The sequence below is a fragment of the Canis lupus genome, chromosome 6, assembly GCF_011100685.1.
Source record: "Canis lupus familiaris isolate Mischka breed German Shepherd chromosome 6, alternate assembly UU_Cfam_GSD_1.0, whole genome shotgun sequence".
NCBI lineage: Eukaryota > Metazoa > Chordata > Mammalia > Carnivora > Canidae > Canis > Canis lupus.
Window position 1 is genome coordinate 3,681,044 of NC_049227.1, and position 27,732 is coordinate 3,708,775.

General features: G+C 39.3%; 1 protein-coding gene across 8 annotated transcripts in view; it reads right to left on the bottom strand.

Annotated features, from left to right (window-relative positions):
• Positions 1-27,732, bottom strand: part of AUTS2 (activator of transcription and developmental regulator AUTS2) — a 1,128,325-nt gene that overhangs the window by 1,013,774 nt on the left and 86,819 nt on the right. The window contains exon 1 of one of the 8 annotated variants that reach the window (XM_038539033.1): positions 2,254-2,280. The exons of the other annotated variants lie outside the window; for them this stretch is intronic. Coding sequence (XP_038394961.1) covers positions 2,254-2,265 — 12 coding nt within the window. The 5' untranslated portion in view covers positions 2,266-2,280. Of the gene's footprint in view, positions 1-2,253; positions 2,281-27,732 lie in introns of those variants that run through there. 8 annotated transcript variants of the gene reach the window in all.

Sequence of the window (27,732 nt, forward strand, 5' to 3'; positions counted from 1 at the left end):
TCCTTTGCACGATCTCAATCCATGAGGTTAAGACAGGTTTCCTGACACCTAAATCTCTTTAGCCACAATATAAGCCTGTGATCTCTTGTTTCCGTGGTGATGGCAAAGATCTTACCAGCCTCCTCCGTATGACAATTCCCCCGGCATTTAAAGGCTCCTATTAAATCATCCTTCAGTCCCCACTTCTCTGTGTTGTATCATACTCAGGAGAGTGACCAGGATGGAACAAAGTCTCAAAACAGTTTCAAGTGAGATACAGTTGAAGATATTGAGAATTTTTAGTCCGAATACTTGGGGGATATGAGAGCTGCCTTTAGAAATATCTCAAGGGCTTCAAGTGTGAAAGAGGAAATTAGACTTATTCAATATGACCCCAGAGAGTAAAACAAGAAAGAACCAATAGGTTCTACATACTTGCAAAAAGACAGATTTCCTCTCAGTATAAAGCAGGAACTTCCTAACAGAAAAACAGAGCTGTTCAAAGACATTATCTGCCAAGGCAGGCCACCCTGTGTCAGCAAAGGTGGGACAGCCATGTGGAAGACACACAATAGTACATCTGGAAGCCCCTGCAAGGCAGGCTGGCTAAGCAGACCTCTAGCTTCGTTCCAACACCAAGAATCTACAAAACCAATTAATCATTAAATGTTTAGGTGGCTGGGTTTTTATCATAATGAAGAGGTATGAGGCTTTAAGGCACTGAATGATAAGCTTCCCGCCACTCACAGGCACAGGACACATTCACATGTAACAATTCATTATGCAAAAAAGGACTGGAGGGGGCCATTATATAATTTCACTCAAATAGGGGAATCAGCAAAATTCGGAAAAAGCTCCCCACTACTGTGGAAGGTAAAATAATGGTTCCCCAAGGATGTCAAATGTCCTATCTTCCTGGAACCTCTGAAGGCATCATGTTATAGGACAAAGAGGAACTAATAAGGTTGTAGGTGGAATTAAGGATGCTGGTCAGCAAATCTTAAAGGGATTATCCTAAATTGTCCAGGTGGGCCTAATATAATATCAAAGGTTCTTAAATAGAAGAGGAAGATATGACTATTGAAGTGGGGAAAAGAGAAATGGCATTGTGAAAAGGTCTCTACCTGCAGTCCCTGGCTCTGAAGATGAAGGAAGGGATGACACAGCAAGGAATACAAAAAGCCTCCGGAAAAAAAAAAATTTAATTAATTAATTAAAAAAAAAATCCTCTGGAAGCTGAAAATCCCAGGTAACAGAATCTCCCCTACAGCCTCCAGAAGAAAAACAGCCCTGCTGACACCTTGATTTCAGCCCATGGAGACTCATGTTGCACTTCTAACCTACAAAACTGCAAGATAATAAATTTGTATTATTTTAAGCCACTAAATTTGTGGTAATTTGTTACAACAACAAACAGGAAACAAATACACCTACCAAAGATCCTGATACACACCTATATTTTTCAGAAAGAATGGGTAACATTTGTATAGTTTTAAATGACAATCATTACTATAAGTTTCAATGATAATCTTCGTCTTACATGAGAATACAGTCTAGTGGAAGTATATCTAGACCAATATAAACTGTTTCAACAATTAGCCTTTACATGCCATATCTCATGTCCACGTGATATACCTGGAACATAACAGACTCCCAATAAATTGTTAGTAATTTAAACTGAAGAGTCCAAGTCCAAATGTCATCTTTGGCCTCCTTCACTGGCAGGGACAAAAAGACTTTCATGCTACCCAGTACATGGCTCTATTACTTAATCATACCCAAAGATTAAAACAGTAGATGAATCTTATTCACTGCCCTATAATTAGCAAAAAAACAAGGACGTGTGTGTGTATATGTAAGAGAGAAAGAGACAGAGAAAGGCAGAGAACAAGAGCCTTTTGATCATCTATGCTCCCCACCCCCAACCCCGCTTCAACAAAGAATCATTCCACATGACACTCCAGAAGACCTAGTTTCAACCCCTTCTCAAAGCACAAATTCTACACTCTACTGGAGGTATGGTTCCCCTGATGCTGGAATACCTGAAGCAAAGTACATTTAAAATCATTACTTTTTCCTTTCATTCTGCTCCCTTCCATCCCTTCCTTCTGGCCTCCATCCTCCATACAGTCTAGAACACTGTCCTATTTCCCATAAGAGTTATGGCCAAGCATGGCTCTGTGCCCACTGAAGAAGGAGCAGCTGAAATGCTGTAAAATGTCTATAAGAGGCCACAAACAGAGCTCATCTGGCCAACTCCTCTTTTATACTCACTAATGTCCACATCCAGGTTGCTGGTGGCAAATGCCCCCAGGAATGCTTGGTCAGCCAGAGCTAGGCAGCCACTCCATACCCTCTGCCCACCAACACCTGTTTATTTTAGTGGCTAGGATTCTTTAAAACTGTTTATACCTGGTTCCGTATAAGAATGCATACCCAAACAATCTCTCATTGCCACATTCTAAATCAAAGGCACATTTAACTCCATTCTGATAGAAACCTGAGTCTGTCTTACTTGGAAAGGAGGGGGAAAAAACATGGGACACAAACATTCAAAACAGATAATATATAGTTGTGGGAGAGAAGGGACTTCTAAGCAGGGAAACTTTCATACACACACATTTAATATTTGAAAATCTATCTTCCAAAGAGCTTTAAATTTGGAACTTCAGAAATGAACTGTCAATCGTACCATTGACAGAAGTCTCTTTTATTTTAAAACTAAAGAAAACTGAATCTCAAGGTCTCCAAGACTAGCAGGGAGGTTTTTAGGGATCATTTCTCTCTGGGATCTCATAGCATACACATTCTCTAGCCATCTGACAGAATGTCGTGGCCAAGAACGTGCGCGTTCTAGGGCCAGACTGCCTGGATTCCTCTCCCACCTCCATCAGCTACTAGAAAAGTCCTGATCCCTCTGTGCCTCATTTTGCTCACTCACAAAACGGAATGATTACAATATCTTTACCTCACAAGGTTGTAAGATCAGATGAGTTCATACACATAAATAACTCAAAATAGTACCCGGCAGAAGGAAACTCTGCTGGTCTATGCAAGCAGTCACCAGCCACATCTGTCCCTCACAGGAAGTTCTCATACAGTCCCACCAGGCACACTGGTCAACTGCCACTTCAGCAGCTCTAATACCCAATACCAATCCCTCATCTCTCCATTCTGACTGCCTACCCTCGCCAGACATAATCTGCTCAGTGGGAAGGGCTGTGACTGTAGTTCTTAATAGAAACAGACTGCATTTCAGGAAGAGTTCACTGAGAATACTTTCCTCCAGGGAAACCAAGTAACTGAGAGAACAGGCTTTCTTTCCCTTTCCGTGAACTGATGATCCCTATGGAATCCTTCCACTACAGCACTCTACCAGCCTGTGAATTCTGTTTCCAACCCAAAATATGTCCTTGATTGCTTTATGGATAAGAAACATTGATAGCGCTTCAAGAGCCACCAGTGTTCTCCTAATCTAATTGCATAAAAAGTAGTCAGCTTTTCAGCCTATAAAATCCTTCTTTCAACCACAGCTGCATTACAATTGCTCTGAACATTTCTGATAATCACTTTTTTTGGCTTGTGCCTCAAGAGATATTATATAAGCTAAAGAATTTACTGATGTTCTATCTAAGTAGGGTAACCTATGTAGTCAATAATCTCCTATGGCAGATTTGACTCCAAATGTAATTTGGCTTCCTCTTTGGAAAACTCTGGGAAGTTTGCCTTTGGAAAACTTAAGCAGTACTGAAGACTAACACCACTGAAGCTATTAATAGAAGAATGTAATATAAACACATCTCAAGCACCAAAGAGAAGTCTCTGAACCTTCTGAATGAAGGCTATATAATGAATGAAAGCTATGTAAAATGAAGAAGTTTAAAACATATATATGACAAGCATGCTGAACACTGCAAGATACTGATGGAAAGAAATCAAAGAAAGATCAAAATAAGTGGAGGGACATACTATGATTATAAATTAGAAAATTCAGCATAGTAAACAATGCTCCTGAAACTTCTCTACAGATTTATGCAATTTCAATCAAAATCCCAGGAGAATATTTAGATATAAGTAAGAGGATTCTAAAATTTACGTAGAAAGGCAAAGGAGCAAAATAGTCAAAACAATGTTGACAAACAAAATTTTAAATATAAAGCTACAAGAATCAAGATGGTGTGATTATTGAAGAGAGAAGCATCAATCTGTTGGAATGAAACAGGGAATCTTAAATTGATCCACACGTGCAGAATCATCTAATTTTGACAAAAATACAAAGGCGATTCAATGGAGAGAAGGTAATCTTGTAAAAAAAATAATGTGGAAATAACTGATTATCCATATGAAAAAAATATATTCTATCCATATCTCACACCATACTGATATTAACCCAAAATTAATCAAAGATGTAAATGTAAAGTCTAGCACTACAAAACTGGAAAAAACCTTGGTGACCTTTGGTTAGGCAAAGATTTCTTAGCTAAAATACCAGAAATATAATCTGTAAAATAACGAACTGATATTTATACTTCACCAAAATTTAAAACTTCTGCCCTTTTAAGGACATTGTTAATGGGAATGCAAAGATAAACCCATAAGATATAAAAATATACTTACAAATCATACATTTGACAAAAGAATTCAAAAAACATAAAAAACTCTTGAAACTCAGTAAGAAGAAAAGCCTTTTATTTTTTTAATGGACGAAAGAGGGATACCTGCATGCCTCACTAAGTTGAGTGTCAGCTCTTGGTTTCGATTCAGCTCAGGATCTCATGGGTCATGAGATGGAGCCCCAGACAGGGCTCCACACTCAGCAGGGAATCTGCTGGAGTCTCTTTCTCTCTGCCCCTCCCCTGACTCACACACTCATGTGTGTGCTTTCCCTCTCTCTAATAAATAAATAAATAAATAAATAAATAAATAAATAAATAAATAAATCTTTCTTAAAAGTAAAAAATAAAAATGGACAAAAGATGTGAGCATATTCTTCTCAAAGGAACATATATGGGTGGAAGCACATGAAGAGATAGTCAATACCACTAGTCATTAAGGAAATGCAAACCAAAATGAGATTCTACTGCATGCCTATTAGAATGGCTAAAATTTTAAAAATATTGACCATACTAAGTGTTCACAAGAATATGAAGGAACTGGAACTCTCATTCACTGCTGGTAGGAAGTAAAATAATATAAACAATTTATAAAACTGTTTGGCAGCTTCTTATACATTTAAACATATGCCTGTCATATGACACAGACATTCCATTCCTAGGTATTTACCAAGGAGAAATGAAAATATAGGTCCATATAAAGACTTGTATGCCAATATTCAACTGCACATTCATATGTCAATATTCATAGCTTTATTTATAATGGCAGAAAATTGGAAAGGACAAAAAGAAAGAAAAAAAAAGAAAACTGGAAATGGAAACGCCCCCAAAAAATGAATAAACAAACTTTAGTATATCCAAACAACAGAATAGTACTCAGCAATGAAAAGGAAACTATCAATACATGCTACTACATGGATGAATCACAAAATAATTATGCTGAGTGAAAGAAGCCAGACAAAAGAAAAGAGGACAAACTGTAGGAGATTCCATTTATATAAAATTATTGGCAATGCCAAGTAATCTATAGTGCTAGAAAACAGATCAGTACAAAGAAGGGAAGTATTATAAAAGGGCTTGAGAAAACTTTTGAGGGTACTAAATATGTTCATGATCCTAACTGTGGGATGTTTTCATGATTATGTACTGTCTCAAAACTTAACACATTATCCAGTTTATCTTTTTTTCATTATCCAGTTTAAATATGTGAAGTTTATTGGGTGTCAATGACATTTCAATTTTTTAAAAAGGACGGGATCCCTGGGTGGCGCAGCGGTTTGGCGCCTGCCTTTGGCCCAGGGCGCGATCCTGGAGACCCAGGATTGAATCCCACATCGGGCTCCCGGTGCATGGAGCCTGCTTCTCCCTCTGCCTGTGTCTCTGCGCCTCTCTCTCTCTCTGTGACTATCATAAATAAATAAAAATTTAAAAAAAATTTTTTTAAAGGAATTCAATGGAAAAAGTAAAATAAAAGGCAAAATAAAAAAGCATAATTATCTGCTCACATCCTAATAATTTATAGCCACATGGAGGAATACACAATACAGCATGGGAAGTGCCATATGAGGGAAGCATGGGGTGCTATGGCACAAAGGGAGGGAAAGACCGTGAATCGGGAGGCTGAATAGGACTTTATGTAGAAAAGCCTATCAAAGCTATGAATAAGACTAATTAGACTGCTTAGATCTACAAGTAAAACTGCTTAGAAATTCCAAGTTTCTTTTTGTTTTAAGTCAAACTCGACTTATTTCCACATCACATTTCATGTGTATTATTTGATGATGATTATGTTGTATTTGAACTATAAAACACCACACATAATGCATACCATAGTACATACAAATGTACACTTTGGAGCTCATCATTTCCTCAGAACAATAATCTTATGTCATAGGATTTCACCAAAGACTAGTTTTATTTTGTTCTGTACATAGGGAAATTGTAGAACTCAAAGAATCAAGTTGATAATATGGCTGGTTTTCTCTACTCTATTTTTACAAGACTAGAAATAAATTATGAAAAACCTATTACAAAAGAGGCATAGAAAGTGCTTATATAAATGGATTTAAAGCAAGTGTCCTCAGACTAAAAAGCCTTTAAATTTATTTTATACTGATATATTATAGGCTTAACATAGATATGTCCAGAGAACTACAAATAAACAGTGTTATCTCTAATAATTCTAACTTTTCCTACAATAAAAAATTAATTTGTATCATTAATCACAACCTTAAAAGAACTCTGGGAAGTACACTTATAAGAATCCATCCTTCCACTATTCTTCAAAACCAAATAATAATTATAAAACACTTGCCTTTTTCTCTTCTTCTCTGATTTAACATGCTATGAAGCCTTCCTCCTATCCAGCTCAAAATGCTAAGCTCATTTTTAAACCATCGCTTTTATGTTAATTGCATAGGGATGGATGGGTATGAATAGTCAAGGCAATGGGATGGAATCACAAAACTAAGTGGTACGTTTTCCTTCATCTGTGCTAAATGTATTCCAAAATAAAATACACAAGAAAACCTCAACCTCACTTTAAATCTGATTTTTACCTGTCCATTAAATGACTCATTTGTCCCATGGTCTCATCCACCATGCATTTTGATGTTAAGGAACAAAGAAACAGTCCAAAATGGTCAACAAAAGGAAGCAAAGAATAAAAGTCATGTGACACACAAAGGAAACCACTAAAAACTGTATCTGGCATCAAGACTAGCCCTGACCAGGGATCCCTGGGTGGCGCAGCGGTTTGGCGCCTGCCTTTGGCCCAGGGCGCGATTCTGGAGACCCAGGATCGAATCCCACATCGGGCTCCCAGTGCATGGAGCCTGCTTCTCCCTCTGCCTGTGCCTCTGCCTCTCTCTCTCTCTCTGTGACTATCATAAATAAATAAAAAAAAAAAATTTAAAAAAAAAAAAAAAAAAAAAAAAAACTAGCCCTGACCATCACAGCCTCTCCCAGTGGCCAACCCAAATCTCCCAATGCTCTGCAGTTCCAGAACAGACATTAACCACATCTCATCCCTGGCAGCATTTCCCCCAAACCTCCCTTTCAGCAACCAGATAAAAAATTTGACCAGAGCAATGGAGATGTTAATGTAACGAATCAAATGTTCACTGTCAGAGTCAAACTACCTTCTTAAAAGATAAGATGAAGCTTCTTAAAAATGACTTTCAGCTAAAGACTGTTCTTTTGGAAGTTTAGATTTTTGTCTCGTGTACATATAGTTCATAATCAGGAACTCCACAACTTTACCTTGTATAAAAATCTGTTACCTTGGTGAGCACCAAGTAATGTACAGAACTGTTGAATCATTATACTGTACACCTGAAACAAATATACTACTATATGTTAATTATACTTCAATTAAAAAAAGAAAACTATGGTTGTTCTTACTTATGGAATAACAATAAATACTCAAGGAAGGACTTCAGATATGACTTACATCTAGGTACCCAAACCAGTTGATTCTTTTTGCAGAGTATTATGGTGGTAGTTGCTACATCCCAAAGAACCCAGCCAAAGGCCTCAATCTCAGTTTCCTTAATTGCCAAATACATTTTATAACTAGAACATACAACCAGTAACAAGCTTAATTATAACACTGGGCATTTTAATTGCTTTTTGGAGAACTAGCCAACAACCTGTGGTATACAGCTTCAAAAGGATGCACTCTCACGAACTAATTAAAATCTGAACCCTGACAAACCGTAGCTCTCAACAGCGATATTCACTTGCAAGCTGCATATAAGATATATAAAAGGATAATTTAGAAATTATTTATGGGAATTAAGGGACTTACTTAATTCGATTTTGCTTTGGATCCTCCCACAATTTAGAGGGTTGGCTTTCAAGAAGAGAAAGTCTCCCAGCTAGGAGTCAGAATCATTTGCTTTGTCTAAGGTCATTTCAGATCACTTCATATTTGGGTTTATCTAGCTGACAGGGAAAAGTGTTGGTATTTTTTAAAGGAAATTTTAAAGAACACAAACTAGAAAAAGGAGTAAGATGTTCTGCATGATGCTACTGAAACAGTGAGTTAAATTTAGTCAATGTCAGCTCAAAAGGTACCAGTAAAGTTTTCTAAGAAACGGAATGGCATTTTGCCTCATTTCCAAATCCCTCAAACTTTCACTTGATAAAGTTTAGAATTTTGGTTTATTTTAAAGGACAAAATCCTCATCGTGAAATGATTCAATGGAAGGAAAAATGTCTGGTTTTGCCCTTTCCATATGAGTCAGCACATGCTTGCAGCAAAGTCAGAGAACAAAAGTACCTCATTATCTGTACTGCGCTAGGATGGATGGTTTCAGAAATATGCTTATTTTGTAAGGAACGATGAATGACCAATTCACCATCTTTAAGATTATTCTCCTTGTCCAACCTATCAGAATGGCTATCTGAGCCTTAAGACTTCTCTCATGGGTAAAACTTGTCCATCCTACCAGAATGGCCATCTGAGCCTTAGTCAACACCAGAATAAGAAGTTACAGTAAAAACATTATAGAGTGAAAATTTCTGCTTGTGCTGAAGAACACCCTAACAAGCGATTGTTACACTCTGCTAGGCTAACTCATTCCTCTGATATCAAATTTAACTCCACCTGGACAGCACAACACACAACATCCATACAAAGCCCCTGCCTGTGACTTATACCAACTAGTTTAAGTCCACATGAGCTACATGCTCCTATTCCTAAAAAAGGCACAAGAGACTCAATCTGGTTTCACTGGCTTTAATGTAACCAAAGAGGAAGAAAAGAGATTTCTAAACTTTTCCTCTCTGCCTTTAGGCCAATTCTTCCAAGGCAGTCTAAACCTGGCCACTAGCCAACCTTGTACAATCCTGTGAAGTCTGCTCATTGCAATTATCTCCACAGCAATTGGGCTTTGTGACATGTTCCTAACCTGCAGCGAGGAAGCAAGTCTTTCAGACACACTCAACCAGGCAGCAAGAGTATCAGCTGCGTCATCAGGGATGTGTGATCTACTTTTGGTGGCTCTGATAAACAAGCATGGAACAGCCCTCCCTCAGCTTCAAAAAAACATTCCTGCCTTTGTAGCAATAAATGGAAGAAATTCAATGTGAGACTAGTTGTATGTTGGAGATCCAATTCTCCCAAAGTCTTCTCAATAAGCAACCAAATTCCACAACCTTCAGGGTCCTAAATCAAAATTCAATTTAAAAAAAAAAACACACAAAAACATGCCTTTTTTTCATTACCATGTATTATTTATTCCCACCCTAAGGGAAAATTCAGGGAGTAAAGAATGCAAACTGTAACCACATGATGGGATCATAGCTCTGACCTGATAGGTCCCTCATAATAACACGCGCTATGTGCTAACCCTGGTTTAAACATTCCATATACTATAGGTCCAGCATTCAGCATAACATAAGATGGGTGCCTGCCATCTGTGTGCCTTTACAGAAGCCACAGTCCATTCATCTAGGATACAGTTCTAGATTCACTGACCACCACTACCCCTGTCACCAAGGAAGTGATGTCTGATCACTAACACCCTCCCACGCCTGAACTCCAGAATCTCACAATGAGAATGCTTTCACGATGCTTCTGAAAGATTGCCAATGTCTTTTTTTTTCTATTAGTCATCCATAAAAAAAAGGAGAAAAATCTCAAAAAGATTTTTTCTTTGTCACCCATAAAAAAAGACTTTTGGAGAGCTAATCAATCTGATGCCCTGGGATATTTTTTCTGCTTGTGTTTCTGCAGACACTAACAAAGCAGTGATATCAGACAGGGCTAGGTAAGCCAAACATCACAGTGTCCTCCTCTGAGTCATTCAGATCTTACTTGAACAAACTGAGCTTTCACAAAGAGATTCAAAGTATCAAATATGTCACTCAAAACTCATTCTCTGAGGCCCCTTCTGGAACCTGACAGACAACCTAGAAAAAAGCAAAGACCCAGAGAAGGACACTCTACAGTCAGCATCCCAAGACCAACAATCCCAAAAGCCTAGATGAAGTCTCTTAATCAGTGTGGTCTTTTGGTTGGTTGGTTGGCTGGTTGGTTGAGAGAGATCGTGAAAGAGAGAGTATGAGCAGGGGAGAGAAGTAGAGGGAGAAGCAGATTCTTCACTGAGCAGAGAGCCCAATGTGGGACTCAATCCCAGAACCCTGGGACCATGACCCAATCCAAAGGCCCACCCAGTCGCCCTGTAATCAGTTTTTTAATAGACAACACCATAAATACAGACAGCTGTAGATGATAAGAATAAGCACAAGGAAGGACTTTAAGAATCATTCTACAAGCCAGACATGTACTAGGTAGAAACAGTGTTTACATGTACCAAATAAAGAAAGTGTTATTGCACCTATTTCAGTTTAAAAAAACTTTTTTTCATAAATGGTAGGTATCATGTTCTCCCACCAAGTGGATTCTCTCTGGTGGAGAGTCAAAATAAGATCTGGAATTTAATCCCACCAAGGCCTAGGGCTTTGGTCTGCCTTGTTCACAAATGTATCTAGTAACCAGTGCCAGGCACACTGCATGCATCCAAATACTGTGTTCTTGCATATATCAAATTTCTTTAATATTCACAACCACCTAGATGAAGAAACTAAAGATTAAGACACATAAGTAGAATGCTCAAGGTCACACAGCTGACAAGTGGCAGCATGACATTCCTTATACCTGTATGTCCTAAGAGTAAATCCATGTACATTGATTATTAAAATCATTAGGCTTACTGCATAGTTGACTTCAGCAATCCTTTATTAATAGCTTACTCTAAATTCTGTGTTGAGCTAGATACTGTGAAAGTGGTGTTTACTTCTAGCAACTACTATAAACTACAAGACCATTCAAAGGGAGCAGGTTGGGGCAGCCTGGGTGGCTCAGCGGTTTAAGCGCCTGCCTTTTGCCCAGGGCATGATCCTGGAGTCCCAGGATTGAGTTCCACATCAGGCTCCCTGCATGGAGCTTGCTCCTCCCTCTGCCTGTGTCTCTGCCTCTCTCTCTCTCTCTCTCTCTCTCTATCATGAATAAATAAATATAATCATGAAAAAAAAAAAAAGAAAGAAAGAAACATGTAGGGTCCACTTAACCGTAGATTCTTTAAAAAAAAAAAAAAGGAGCAAGTCGATGGCACTACAACCTATCTCATGACGAAAATTCACATTTATAAAAGCTTACTCATGGGGTAAATTTATATAAGAAGTATGAAGATGAGGTCTAATAATTAAAAAGCACAGAAGGAGCTAACTTGTCCAACACATTTGCTGATCTCTTACTTTGCTGGAAACTGAAAAATTCTGCTTTTACAGTTAGGTAACCAAAAAAAAAAAAAAAGTTTAAAAAAATCATTTTAAGATGTGATAACTGATCACATTTGAAAGTCAAGGAGTAATTCAAGTGTTCCCTATCAAGAAAAAGTCCACAGAAACAAAAAACTTCCAGGAAAGTAGTGCAAAGACTCCAGACCTGACTTACCAGTACCTTTTATGTTGGTTTCCTGGGAACATAACAGTCTTTGTGCATTGCTTGGAGCAGAAACTTCAACATTCTTTTACCTTACAATATGCAAGAGATCATGTAACCAAATGAGGTAAAGTGTAATCTCATCACACAATACAACACAAACAGCTGTGAGTTCCTAGTTACAGGACAGCAGCTCAATTCAGCTGCACACCTGCAATTATTTAATGTCTAGTTAAGCTTGTCTCCATTTAATAAATTACTTGATAATCACAAACAGAAAGGGAAGAAAAAACATAAGCCGCCAGTGAGAACTGGAGACAAGGGTAGGAATTAACAAACAAAGATAAAGAAAAACTCCTTGTAAAAATGTCTGGGGAACAACGACGTAGTTGAGCCAAACAAATTCAAGAATTCAATATGACAGGTATTTTGTAAGCTTCTGCTCAGGTGCCACATAGGGAGTCAGCCACAGTCGGGGGCCAAGGTTACCCTGTCCTGCCCCCTACCCTCAGTGTGCCTAGCCAGTCCCCGAGCTACTTTACCAAGGAGAGTGGAAAGATAAGGATAGAGTTCTCATTTCTCCAGGCAACTGAAAAAGCTGCAGGATTATCAATTTCCCTTTTCACTTAATAAAAGAATAGACACTTCCCCAGCCTTCCAACACACGGCCAGCTTTCATCTGCCCAGGAAACCAGAATAGAAGGCGTCAGGACAATACACATCTAGAGGCAATATCAAAATCTCATTTTCACCAACAGCTTCCGCCATTCCCCTCACCAGCTATTTCCTGAAATTCACCCAAAATAAATGTATTTTTCTTCTATCTCTACTTCTCTTCCCGACAGCCCTCTGGTAAAACAAAATTGCCAGAAGGAACAAAAGGAAAAGGCAGAGAAGGGAAGGGTTAAGTAGAGGAACTTCCATAATACACTGTTACGGGCTGAAATGTGTTCCCCCAAAATTTGTATGTTGGAGTCCTCTAACTCCTAGGACTTCAGAACATTACCATATTTGGAGATAAAATCTTTTAAAGAGATAATTAAGTTAAAATGAGTTCTTTAGGTTGGGCCTTAATACTATACAGTTGAGCCTTGAACACCAGGGGTTTGAACTATTAACATGCACTTAAATACAGTACTGTAAATCTATTTTCCTTATCACTTTCCTTTTTTTTAATTTAGTTTTGTTTTAGTAGGCTCCACACCCAATGCAGGGCTCTAACTCACAGCCTCAAGATCAAGAGTCACATGCTCTACTGATTGAGCCAGCCAGGTGGTGCCCCTGTGACTTTCTTAGTAACAATTTATTTTCAGGGCTCCTGGGTAGCTCCTTCTGTTAAGTGTCTGACTCCTGCCTTCAGCTCAGGTCATGATCCCAGGGTCCTGGGATCGAGCCCCACATCTGGCTCCCTGCTCAATGGGAAGCCTGCTTCTACCTCTCCCTCTGTTTGAAGCTCCCCTTGCTTGTGCTCTCTCGCAAATGTGCATGGTTTCTCCCTCCCTCTAAAATGAAATCTTAAAAAAAAAAAATTATTTTCTCTAGCTTACTTTATTGTAAAAATACAGTATATAACATACAAAATATGTGTCAATTGACTGAGTTATCAGTGAGGATTCCAGTCAACAGTAGGCTATGAACAGTTAAGTTTTGGAGGAAGTCAAAGTTACATATAGATTTTTGACTACACATGGGGTCGGCATCTCTGACCTCTGTGCTGTTCAAGGGTCATCTATAACTGGTGTCCTTTTAAAAAGAGGGCATGTGGACACAGCATGAACACAGGGAAAAGACCATGTGAGGACACAGTGAAAAGGCAGCCTATCTGCAAGCCAATGAGATTGGCTTCAGGAGAAAGCAACCCCAACAACATCTTGATCTGGGACTTTTAGCCTCCAGACATGAGACAATAAACTTATTTTATTTAAGCCACCCAGTCTCAGGAACTTTGTTATGGCAACACTGGAAAACTAATAAAGCCACAAATCAGACAATCAACTCTGAAGAAATAAATTCCCATGAATAGGTCCATTCCAAATTCTTCAGCCGAATTTCCACCTGTAATTCAGCTGAATTACAAATAAAAAGGACCAACAAGTTGTTAGTATTTAATCCTTGCTTGTTGGACCATCCTGCTACAATCTGATACGGCTGAAATGACATGCATTCTTTCCACACAGCAGTTTCTGAAGCCTTAAACTTGGCCAAAGGATACTCTACTCAAATCACAAAAGGAGCCAGACACTAATACTAACCATCCATCCATGCATCCATTCTATTAGGCACCTACTATTTGCAAGGGAAATGAAGAAAAATTAAGATTTGGAACCAGCTCCTACTAGTAGTACTAGATAGTATTAGTACTAATGATGTTATCAGGCTGAACGGAGAGAAGCACACCTTTGGAAACACCTTGTTAAGAATGTCTAACACATAAATTTCCAAGGCTAAAAAGACAAAAGAAAAGAGGAGAGTACTTTAGGCATAGAAAACATATAAGAAAAGGGATAGAAATATAACAGCAGGAACCAGAAGTAAGAATATCAAAATATTCCAGCTTACTAACAAAAAGTGCATGATCTTCGGCAAATGGCAAAAGTCCCTAATGCTGAATTTCATGTATAAGATAATGCTTATCAAATACCCAGAACTGTCTCTACCAAGGTAGGGTTACTATTGGTTATATTTTGTTTGTACCAGAAATGGTGGACAGTTCTACGGGCTGGATTACAGGGATGAGCAAGCCTACAAACAAGGCTTGAACAGTATTTTGGAGGCAGACTATATAAAGAGTCTCACATGGCTTACTTAAGGAGTTTGGAAAACAGTATGTCCTATAGACAACAGGAAGAAGCCTCCAAAGGTTTTTCTAGACTTCAGTTGGAACATTCAGAGTCTGAGATCTCTGAAAAAAGTCTCTAGTGGTGGTGGCAGAGTGAACAGTTGAGGGGGAGAGAGAATGAAGTCAGAATCAGTGCTGGGCAGGATAAAAGGAGAAAATAGAATCAAGGCACATTTCAGAAGTGTGGACACAGTGACCTCCCCAAGATGTAACTTGTTTCAAAACAAAAATGACAAAGGATTTAATTAAGTTGGCTAGCCAGGTTACTATTTCACACTCTAGTAACACTGTCCTGTTTAATTAACTAATTTATATTCTAATGCATTTACACACTTGTATACACACACAAAAAAAGAAGAGCTAACAAAACGTGACCAAACAGACCAGCGCTCCTGACCAATAAACACCCTCTTTAAAGAGCCAAACAACAGCAAAGAGCCTTTATTTTTAGCATTTAACATCTCTGATATTTACTAAAGTTTATAGTTCCTCTTCCCTGGGAGTTATTTTACTGTTTAAGTGGACTGTATTAATATTCGTACTTCTAACCCTGACCAAACCAGCACTTGAGAGCAGTTTCCTCTGACTCTTCAACCTGCTGCTATTTTCATACCTAACCTACTCTAAAGGTATAATGATCAGCTCTAAATCTAGGCTTGAAGGCAGAGGACTAAAGGCCAGTACAACATTTACATTTCTCCCAGGCTGAGGCATGGAAATCCAGTGACAAATCAATTTTTTTCCTTTAAAGACTGGTAGACATGCAGGCTTTTGAGAGAGGTACAGGTGAAAGGAGATCCAGAAGCAGATGATGGGGAATATCCTTCCAGTAGTCATCTTCATAACCCTGGCAATTCTTAAAACACTTATCAAGTAGGTAAAGCAGACACAGTCAAGCAATGCATGATGCTTAACAGGTTCACAGGCTGTGGGCCATATACCACTATGGCCATTCACAGTCCACCCTGCAGGCTTGCAAAGAAGCAGCAGAACCAGGGACGCCTGGGTGGCTCAGCGGTTGAGAGTCTGCCTTTGGCTCAGGTCGTGATTCCAGGATCTGGGATTGAGTCCCACATCAGGTTCTTTGCAGGGAGCCTGCTTCTCCCTCTGCCTATATCTCTGCCTCTCTCTGTGTTTGTCTCTCATGAATAAATAAATAAAATCTTTTAAGAGAGAGAGAGAAAAAAACAGCAGACCATGGATTAGAATTGCCTGGGAGTTCAGCACCAGTGTAATGGTCCCCAGCTTTGCACACCACTAGTCCCTGCACACATCCATAGAAACACATCTATGCTCAACATGGCCGTAGGTATTCTCTGTGCCTTCCCTACTAGCCTTTCACACTATCTTTATACCAGTTAGTTGTAAACAATCCTGTCTCCTCATTTAGACTGTATGTTCCTGGAGAGGTAGGATCTACACAATAGTCCACCTTCTGTTGTGCCTACACAGCAAGAATTCAATATCTGTTTAGTGAATGGCAGGTTAATCCCAGGAGCAGAGAACCCTAAGGAGGATACTGAAGAGCCTCTAGACTAGAGCAATGCTTCCAAAACCTCACCTGGGGATCTTGTTAAAATACACATTCCTAAACACCACCCCCTGGAAATTCTGACTCAACAATTCTAGGGCAGGGGTCTCCAAATCTTCATTCCTAACAAGACCCCAGGGGATGCTGATATTGCTGGTCCACTACAGCTCTGTAGAATAACTTCCCATCTGAAGTAGAAATCACCCCAAATGCAATTCTGAGAAAGATCATGTAGTAACCACCGTACCCCTTCCCCCAACCCTTTAAGAAAAGTTGACACACACCCCAGGCAGACATGTGGGTGTGCCCACAAAGATCTCTGACTTTTTTCAAACGAGTCACTCACTTTTCTTCCTTTTCTCTCTGCCTTTGCCTCTTTCTCCTTGCCTGTGCACAAGTGGAACCACATCTGAATACTAAACTATAGCCCTTTTATTTGTGTTCCTCAGGAAAACTGCATGCTTCTCAAATTACAGGTCCTCCCCTCTCTGAATTTATCTACTTTTCCCATAATAAACTCCCTCCATGCCAGCAATTAATCAGCCCCAAAGACCACCCAGGAGCAGCCATGGAGAACCCTGCCCTCTCAATAAAGCTGCCTGCCAGCACTGTGACGGTCCCTCTGAGCCCCTCACAAGCACAGCAGTACCTTCATTTAGTTACCTGAAGAAGCTGGCCAACCTCAGGCTTCTGTCTAGATCTGCTGCCCTAAAAAGGTGTGACACTCAGTGACACTTGGGAACTATTCCAGGTTCTTCTTCTGTTCACAATCTCTTAGAGTCTCCTTGCTGGTGCCAGTCCTTCCACTCAAGAGACCAGGGATATGGTGGAGGTTCAGTGTCAGGAGGCCTGGAGTCAGACCCCAACTCCAGTAGCAAGGAGCTGTGTGACCTTGAGCAAATCAGATAAGCTGTTTGACCCTCCATTTCCTCAACTACGAACCAAGTATAATAATACCTTGAAGCTATTATAAAATAGATTTCATTGAGGTAAAATGAAATATGCAAATTTCACAAACTGCAAAACACTAAAAAAATGGTAATTATCATCTGGCACCTGCCAACTACTCAAATACTGGTTGAGTGAACGCCATCTCCGTTAGTAGGCTAAATTCCTCACAAGAGCAAAGGATATAGGGAGAAGAAAGGCTGATCAACAGAAGTCAAATGCCACACAGCCACTGACGGTCTTTGAAATCATTGCTCTTTACTGCTCTTAAACCACTATTTATTGGCAACTCATCTTCTTCAGGCCTGCACTAAGCACTTCACATGTACTATCACATTTCCTCCTCATGACCTTACTCAGGCACATACTATCATTACCCGCCTTTTATAAATGGGGAGAGTAAAGCACAAACAAGTTAAGTGACATGTTCAAGTTGACAGCTAGCAATGGCAAGGAAGGAATTTGAATCAAGGAGGTCTTATTCTAGAGCCAGGGGAGGCCGACCCTGTGGCACACAAAGCTTCAAAGCAGGTATCCACCTTCAAGGCAGGGAGAAGCACCTCTGCCTCTACATTCTAGCTCTTTACTCCAAGAACTAATTAACAGGACAAAATGACAGCATGATGCTCCAGAAAAAAATTACAGCTACTCATTTTCTGAATTACCATGTGATGCAGATAAGAGGGAAATCACCAAATATTTAATGTACTTGAAACCTGGTCTGTGAAAGATTCAGTCATTTGAAAACCAAATTTATATAATAGAAGTAACTCTCAAGAAATATAAATTTGAGGGGATCCCTGGATGGCTCAGCGGTTTAGTGCCTGCCTTCGGCCTGGGGCATGATCCTGGAGGCCTGGGACTGAGTCCCACATTGGAATCCCTGCATGGAGCCTGCTTCTCCCTCTGCCTGTGCCTCTGCCACCCCCACCCCTCAGTGTCTCTCATCAATAAATAAATAAAATCTAAAAAAAAAAAAAAAACTTTCAAATTCCTTTAAAAAAAAAAAGAAAGAAATATAAACTTGAGGCATGGTTTTCACTTCAATAACCCTTCTAGTTAATACTAGTAAAAGAAGAGTAAAGGAGGACAGGCTCTCAATTGTATGCCCCAACAATGGAGGCTAGTCAGAGGCTGAGAGGAATCTCCCAAAGTGTCATCAGAAGATCCACAGAGGCAGCTAAGAGTCATCAGTTGGATCTGCGTCCTTCTTTGGGATGACATACCTATGACAAGCCCCAGAATTCCAGGAGACCTGTACTTATTCAAACCATTTAACATAATTAACAGAGCTAATGGTGGCATAAAAAAAATAAAAATAAAATCCCAGTGGGGAACCCTGGGTGGCTCAGCGGTTCAGCACCTGCCTTTGGCCAGGGGCGTGACCCTGGAGTCCCGGGATTGAGCCCCACATCGGGCTCCCTGAATGGAGCCTGCTTTTCCCTCTGCCTGTGTCTCTGCCTCTCTCTCTCTTTCTCTAGGTCTATCATGAATAAATAGATAAAATCTTTTAAAAAATGAATGAATTAAATAAATAAATAAATAAATAAATAAATAAATAAATAAATAAATAAATAAAATCCCAGTAAATCTCTGCAATTTTTCCGTAAGTGTAAAAGTACTGCAAAATAGTTTTTTTAAACATACAAAAAAAACAATAAAAACCCAATAGAAAAATAAGCAAAGAATACGACCAGATTGTTCACAAAGCGAAAATACTATCAGATCTCAACATCACTCATATAGAAATGCAAACTGAAACCACTTTGAGATACAATTTTCTCTTATCAGATTGGCAAAAATTCAGAAGTTTAACCACAAAACCTGTTGACAAGGCTGTGGGGAAATCCCTACTCCTATACATTGGTACAACCAATAAAAATTGGTACAGAGGATTTTGGCAATAATTATCAAAATTACAAATACACATACACTTAGACTAACAATTTCACTTCTAAGGGTTTACCCTCCAGATGTATATATACCCATGGATGAAATGCCATATAATCAAAATGCAGCATCACTTTAACAGTGAAGGACTAGAAATAACCCAAGGTCAGAACTACTTAAAGAAAGAATACTATAACCATAGGGGAATATTATACAGCCTTAAAGAGAATTAGGAAGTTCTCTCTGTACTGAGATGGAATGATCTCCAAGATATACTGATAATTTAAAAAAATGCAGAACCATGTTTATGATATTTACTGTGTAATACATACTCAAATATATTTCTATTTGCTTTGAGAAATTATGGAAGATACATAAGAAACTAATAAAGTAGTTATGGGAAGCTACAGAGTAGGACATACTGGGTCCAGGGGATAAGAGTGAGACATCTCTCTCTATCACTTTTATATGGTTTTGATCTCTGAATCATGACCGTATTACATACTCAAAAAATAATCAAAAGAAAAAGAAACCAACAAAAACACTCATCAATCCCACAACTGATAGAGTCAATCTTTGGATTCACCTCTAAATGGATTATATCATTGACAGATTATCAGGGACTATTCTCCAAGTTCTATTTCTATTGTTTCCTACAACATGCCTCACACCTCATAAAACATTAGGAGATGCAACCAAATTTAATCTTAACCAACAGAGTATAATCAAAAGCAGAAAAATACAAATGTGAAAATGTAAATGTAAAAAAAAAAAAAAACGAACATAGTCAAAGTCACCTACAATGTTGGGGAATCTAATCTCCTATGTTACATTATCTGTACCACTCTGCCTCTCTACCATACATACCTACCCTCAATCCTAACCTCTCCCTCCCTAAGCACAGGTAGTATAGAACTAAGCATTTTTAGCAATTAAAATGGAAGCAAATTCGAGCCCAAAATCATGAATTAAAATCTCAAAATACAATCTATAACAACAAAGTGGTTCTGACTGTCTTTAGTGTGAAAATTTGACATGTTGGCAAGTGCTGTTCAGAACTGACTCAGCAAAGGACATACTTTATCCCACATTATCTCCAGTGGGATCTCGCATGTTCTCCTTGTGTTGACTCCAAGGTTGGGTGTGCTGTGAGGCCATTACAGTCCATAGGGCATGTGTGATGTAATACAGGAGAGTAGCTAAAATGATGAGGCTAGTCTGTGACATCAATAATCCTACTAAGAAAGGGCCCCCAAGATCACAGATTATAACATTAGATGGGAGAGAGGCTTCCACTCAGTAGGGAACTACTTTTTTAAAAACCCTTTGGGACACAAGTCATCAAAGCCCAGCTCACCTAAGTGCTATATAGGGAAAATTATTTGCTTTTCTAGTAGATCAATAAGTGGCTAATAAGGTCAGAGACAAGAAATGAACAATCAATAAAATGGGGAAGGCACTGTAACCTGTCACTGCTTTGAACCACATCCTTTGTTCCTCTGTAGAGAAGGTTTTCACAGTAAGAAGGGAGAGAACCAATAACCATGTTGCTTGATTTCTTACACGTACACATAAAACTTGCACACATGCCTCATTTCACTGAGCTTAAGAGTATGGGACTATTATTAAGATATTCCTTAATAACCCTAGTAGGACCACAGCAGATGATCCAGGGAGAAAACCTTGCCCTGGACAGTTATATTCCTAACTGGAATTACCAGGTTTTCACTAGTTTACCTAAAGTCAATGCTCTCAGAGTTAGAGAAACAAAGGGCTTCTGAAAGTAACAATCTGCTCTCCCTCCCCTTTCTCCTAAGGGGTATCTCAGTGTCTTAATCAGCAGGGCCATGATCTAGAAGGCTCCGTTTTAAACTGCTGCACTATCACAAAATGTCTGATCTACTTGAAGAGGTGAAGGGAAATGCTGTATGCTGATCCAGCTACAGAAAGTTCCCCTGGTACCTCATGAATTTTTGAAGCTGTCTCATAAATCAGTTCAACCAAGATCACTTAACTTGGTCTTGTTACAAATCCTGCTGCCACAGTGGACAGTATCTGAAATTATAATTTTAAAATATAAAAGAAAAAGGGAAGGACCCTTCCACAATGGCTAGGGGTGGAGAGCTGACAATGCCAATCCTGGAGGTCCTGAATATACAATTTAGGACGCCCAGGAAGTCAAAGAACAGAGGAAGTTGATCTGAGAGTTAACAAAACACCTGACAGCAGAACATTCTTGTTTCTTTCACTTGCAAAGGTATAAAGCTGAGGGATCCCTGGGTGGCGCAGCGGTTTGGCGCCTGCCTTTGGCCCAGGGCACAATCCTGGAGACCCAGGATCAAATCCCACGTCGGGCTCCCAGTACATGGAGCCTGCTTCTCCCTCTGCCTGTGTCTCTGCCTCTCTCTCTCTCTCTCTCTCTCTCTCTCTGACTATCATAAAATAAATAGAAATTAAAAAAAAAAAAGGTATAAAGCTGAGATGCTCTGAGAAAAGATTAGACCACTCCTCATAGCAAATCCAGAGAGCTGAACCAACAACCCCAGACATCTCACCACAGCACTTCCAGCTTGGGATCCAGATTGTGAGCTTTCTTGTTAATTCCCTCTCTAAACCGTGATTTTCCCAAGGGCAGAGGCCATTTTATTTATCCCCAGTGCACCTAGCTCAGTGCATGACACCATGGATGAGTATATAAATCTTTTTTTAACATCTGCTTAGAAAAGCCAATGAAAGAAAGAAAAAGAAAGAAAGAAAGAAAGAAAGAAAGAAAGAAAGAAAGAAAAGAAAGAAAGAAAAGAAAAGAAAAGAAAAGAAAAGAAAAGAAAAGAAAAGAAAAGAAAAGAAAAGAAAAAGAAAAAGCCAATGCTTCTGAGGAAAGAAAAGGTTGCCTCTGTAATTCAGCAACCTCTCCTTGGCAAAGAAGAAGGTGAGATCTATATCCTAAAGCAGTGATTCTCAGAGTGAGGTTCCTGGGTAACAAGCAGCAGCAGCATCAGGCAACATGTAAAAGCAAATTCTCACTTCCCCCACCCCCCACCCCATACACACACACTGAAATTAGAAACTATGGATGAGGTCCAGCAATCTGTATTTTAATAAACCCTTCAGGTAATTCTAATGATAAATTAAGTTTTAGAGTCACCATCAAATAGTTTCTGCCTACACATATATATTACACCTTCCTAACCTAAGTCAGACAACTAAGTAAGGTAAGTCTGAACAATTTTTAGATGTTTGGAAAGAAAAGTCCACAGAGGGGATCCCTGGGTGGCGCAGCGGTTTAGCGCCTGCCTTTGGCCCAGGGCGCGATCCCGGAGACCCGGGATCGAATCCCACGTCGGGCTCCCGGTGCATGGAGCCTGCTTCTCCCTCTGCCTGTGTCTCTGCCCCTCTCTCTCTCTCTCTCTCTCTCTCTCTCTCTCTCTGTGACTATCATAAAAAAAAAAAAAAATTTATAAAAAAAAAAAAAGAAAAGTCCACAGATAAACATGAGCAGGGTTTTCTGATAGTGTTAATTAATTACATTGCAATGCTGGTTCAGTGGTGTTTATTAATCTATTCCTTTCCACTCACAGCATAGACATACATATTTTACCAATGAAAATGCAAAAAAATCAGGCCAACAGCTACTAAAAGAGTAGAAAAAAAATCTTTTTTACTAACGAACACATTAGGAAATTACTGTTACACAAAGTGACAAGAAGGTCAAACTCCATGGGCAGAATGGAGGTCATTCTGCATTTATTTCCAATTCAAAAACTAGAAGACATTCAAGAAAGTCTTCATTCCCTCTGTCCAGAGTTACGCATCCTTGAGAATTCCAGGTTACCTGCTAGTATTTCTAAAAAACACATTTAAATATGTGAGTAAGGACATTCAGAGTGTTTAAAGAGGAAGGGGATTTTCATATGCTGCCATCGACGACATATCAACAATGAGCCTCATTACCCTGTTGCCATTCTGAAAAAAAATCTGTACCCTACCTGCAGTCTGTTTTAAAGTGAAAGAAGCCCTTGACAGTTGTTTAAAAAGGATGGCATAACTGAGGAAATCCACCTGAGGAAGGAGCTGTCAGTTTCTTGGCCTTTCCCTGATCGGGATGACACAGCCAAATCGGAGATCAGAGGTCCTCCTGGGCCTTTGCAGCTACCAGAGGGGCACACAGGTCAGTGCAGACTTTTAGAAGCTCCAAGTTTCTGTCTTAAAGGCGAAACTAAACTTACCCTTGGGATTGGAGAAAGTACGCAAGAAAATGCAAACTCTCACCCTTGATCTCACAGATGAGTGTGCTTCACTAGCCACAGTTCTGTTCTAATGTCAGGCCAGCAATTTTAAGAATTGTTGTTGACTTGGTAGTAACACATTTTTACCAAGGGCCTATAAGTCAAAATGCCAGAAAGGGTGTCTTCCTATTGGTTTTGTTTTAGAAAGAAAGCAGGAGAGTAAGCAGTGGGGGGGAGGGGGGTATTCAAAGAGAAGGGAAGAGAGAGGAGAATCTTAAAGCAGAGCCTGCCCAGCTCAGAGCACAACAAGGAGGGACTCAGTCTCAGGACCCTGACATCATGACCTAAGCTGAAATCAAATGCTTAACAGAGTGAGCCACCCAGGCACCCTGGGTCTCTTCCTATTTGTATACTGAGAACAAGCAAATCTTGAGAGTTAAGGAAACCTCTTCTTTTGTGAGCCAGCTTATAATGCAGAAGCTGCTGGCAGAGAAACCAAACTTAAAATTATGGTTTAAAAGAAAAAATCTGAGTACTAATTTCCATACCTAATTTCAAAATATTCAAAATTAGAGTAATTTTGATCAAAACATGTTAATTTTATTCCAGAAGTGGGGGAAAAATGATTTTTAAATGAAACATTTTCAAAAAAAAAGATTCTTAAGGAATGACAAAATATTACAAAAATAACATTGTGCCTATTAATCTCTACTATCATTCTAGTTTTACAAGAACAGATTTTTTAATGTGATGCTAGTATTTGCCCAGTGACACATCTTGGTTAATATATTTGTTTTTAAAATGAGTATTAAAAAGTACAATGTTCAAGGGCCCCTGTGTGGCTCAGTGGCTGAGTGTCTGACTTTGGCTCAGGTCATGATCCCGGAGTCCTGGAATCGAGTCCTGCATCAGGCTCCCTATGGGAAGCCTGCTTCTCCATCTATCTATGTCTCTGACACTCTCTGTGTCTCATGAATAAATAAGTGAAATCTTAAAAAAATTAAAAAAGTACAATGTTCAGTTGGATCTCACTCAAGTGTTATCAAATGCATTCAAATCAGGACCTAACCCTAATCAAGTATCAGAAGAGGATTTTTCAAACTGTTAATGTGTACTTTGCTTTATATCTCATAAGCTAAAAGAAGCTGAAAATAGCATAATATGGTACTTTATCCATACTGTCAACCCACAAATATTAGATATTTGTTTCTTTGATAATGTATTTTAGCATTACACATTTAGCATTTGTGTAATGTTACACAAATGATATAGGCATACGACAAAACACAGACTACCACCTTCTCTCCCATGGATACTCATTTCTGGAAGCACCCAAAATGCACCCCAAGTTTTCCTGCTTTATAAAAGCAGTACATATTTTAAACCTTACACTTATTTTCAAAGGTATTTGTATTTTTGCAAAGCAAGAAAAAGTAATTTTCTCTCTCACTGCCTTATCTATACGGAAACTATAAATAGGCAGCTTACTAAGTAATGAATTTCAATCTACTTTCAGTTTTGAGGGTCAGCATTGCAAGTATAATTACTTCTTTTAGAAAACTCCTGTCTAATGAGCACCCAAATACAAAACAACAAAGGTCAACTGTACCACTTACAAAAACCTCAAGAATTAAATGAGTGTTTTATTCTTTGTTCCTCTATTGCAGCTTCCCCTACACATGGCTGGGCATCAAAATCACCTGGCAGCTTTCAAAAATTTAAGATTCCCCATCTTCATTTCATTTAAGCAGAATCCCCAGGAGTGAGACCCAGAAATCCATATTTGCCTTTAATGGACAAAGTGAAGAACCAATACGTGGTACTGAGTTGTAAAAGAGCAACAAACCACAGTTTTATGTTAGTGCCACTTGAACAGTCATTCCTAACACTACAGAAGCCATCACCAAAGGTGAAACTGTCTTAAAGGGAGACTTCTAAGTGACAGGAGGAAACATCTGAAAGGTAGAACAAAGACCTGGTATTGCCCATGAAACAGGGACTGGAACCAGCAAATCTCCCTGCCAAATAGTGTAAAAACCAGATTTGTGGTTCTCAAGCTCTGGCAGGCATCAGAATTGCCCTGGAGGCTTATTAAAGTTGGGAGTGGGGGCAAAAATGTGCATATCCAACAAGCTCCCAGGTGCTGCTGCTGGTCTGGTAAACAAGTTTTAAGAAGCAGAGGGCTAGAGCAATGATGTGCAAATATGATTCACTGCAGTGCCAGCTTTGTCACTAACTAGTTGCATAACTTTAAGCAAGTCCCAAATTCTCTAAGTTTTGCTTTTTTCTTCTTCTTTTGAGCTACTATACCAGAGCATCACCTCTAACACCAACACTCTCTGGTCTATGAAATACAAATTCCAACTGGATTAGCACATGAAATTGCAGGAATCCTGGGGGTGAGAGGAAAGGTTCTAGTCCCTGTGACAAGCCATGAATTATATTAACAGCCAAAAATAACACACACAGAGGCAGCAAATCAGTCTTTTTTTTTGGTGTTGTCAAAAGCCAAGAAAAGTGTTGCTAACTCATATGGCCAAAGGAATAAAACTACGCTCTTATTATTTAATTTCTATAATCCCATGCCTATACAAAAAAACATGTTGTAGCATGAGTTAAATTTCCCCTTTAGCACCAAGAACCTCAATTATTCACCAAAAACTTCCTGTGGCTTTACTCCAAAAGGGGGAAATGGGCTGCTAAATATATTGAATGTCAAAAATACACCAAGCACATCCTGTTGTTCATCAAGTCTCCACAACTGTATGAAATTTCTCCATTTTACAGATGAAGCAACAGAGGCTCACAAGCTCAATTTAACGAACCCACCCATGACAGCACAGATAATAGTACAGTCAAGGTCTGTACTAACTTTTATACAACTCCAAACCTTTCGCTTTTTTCATGGTGCAATCATTTCTATACCACATCCCATAAAAATGCCACTAGAAAAAGAGATCCCTTTCTTAAATGTGTAGAGTTCTACTGTTTTTTGATTAATTTTGAAGGAGACCATCCTCAAAAAAAGGTCTATCCGGCAGTGCATTCCCCACCAAGCTTTCAAACAGAACCCCCCAGGGAATTATTGTAAGACTGTTTTACATAAATTTTTACCCCGACCTGGAAAACAGGACTAATATCATGAGTTTGACCACATTACTCTTAGATCACTTTGCACAGCACAAAACTCCTTTTAACAAGTAAATAGGATGTTGGAGGATGCGGACCAAAAGAAGATAAAGAAACCATCCCCCACCCCTCACCTACAAACAACCCAGATTGATATCTACTATGACCCTTCAAAAGGGTAAGACTCAGCACTTTAGGGTAAGACTCAGCAGTTTAGCGCCGCCTTTGGCCCAGGGCCTCATCCTGGAAACCCCGGATGGAGTCCCATGCCAGGCTCCCTGCATGGAGCCTGCTTCTCCTTCTGCCTGTGTCTCTGCCTCTCTCTCTGTGTGTGTTTCTCATGAATAAATAAATAAAATATTTTTTTAAAAAAGGGTAAGATTCAGAGTAGTCTCTGCTGATCCCAGGAAATATTTCCATCTCTCCTTTTAGGGAAAGTTGAACACAAATCCCAATCAACTAGAGAAATAATAGATAAGAACCAAGTTGAAAGGCAGAAGGAATCAATAAATGCCATTTTTAATGTTTGCAGAACACTGAACTGCATATGTAATGGTCCATACATGTAAGGACTCCCCAACCTTATATTCATTCATTTCTCCAATTAAATAAGCACACAAATTATGTTCCCAGAGCGACAATGTAGACACTTTACATGCTTTTATCTCATAGCCTTATTAGAAGCATGGCCTTATATATGATGGGTTTTTTAAATGACAACTGTTTCGGGTTTTTTTAAAGATTTTACTTATTTGAGGGACACCTAGGTGGCTCAGAGGTTGAGCATCTGCCTTCGGCTCAGGGCATGATCCCGGGGTTCTGGGATCAAGCCCCACATTGGTCTCCCTGCAGGGAGCCTGCTTCTCCCTCTGCCTATGTCCCTGCCTCTCTGTGTCTCTCATGAATAAATAAAATCTTTTTAAAAATATTTTATTTATTTTAGAGAGAGTGCAAGTGTGCATGCACACACATGAGCAGGGAAGAGATGGGGGAAGATGAGCAGAGGGAGAGGGAGAAGTATGCTCCCTACGGAGGAAGGAGCCAGATGCTGGAATCCATCCCAGGACCTTGGGATCATGACCTGAGCTGAAGGCTTAACCGACTGAGCCACCCAGACGCTCCTAAAA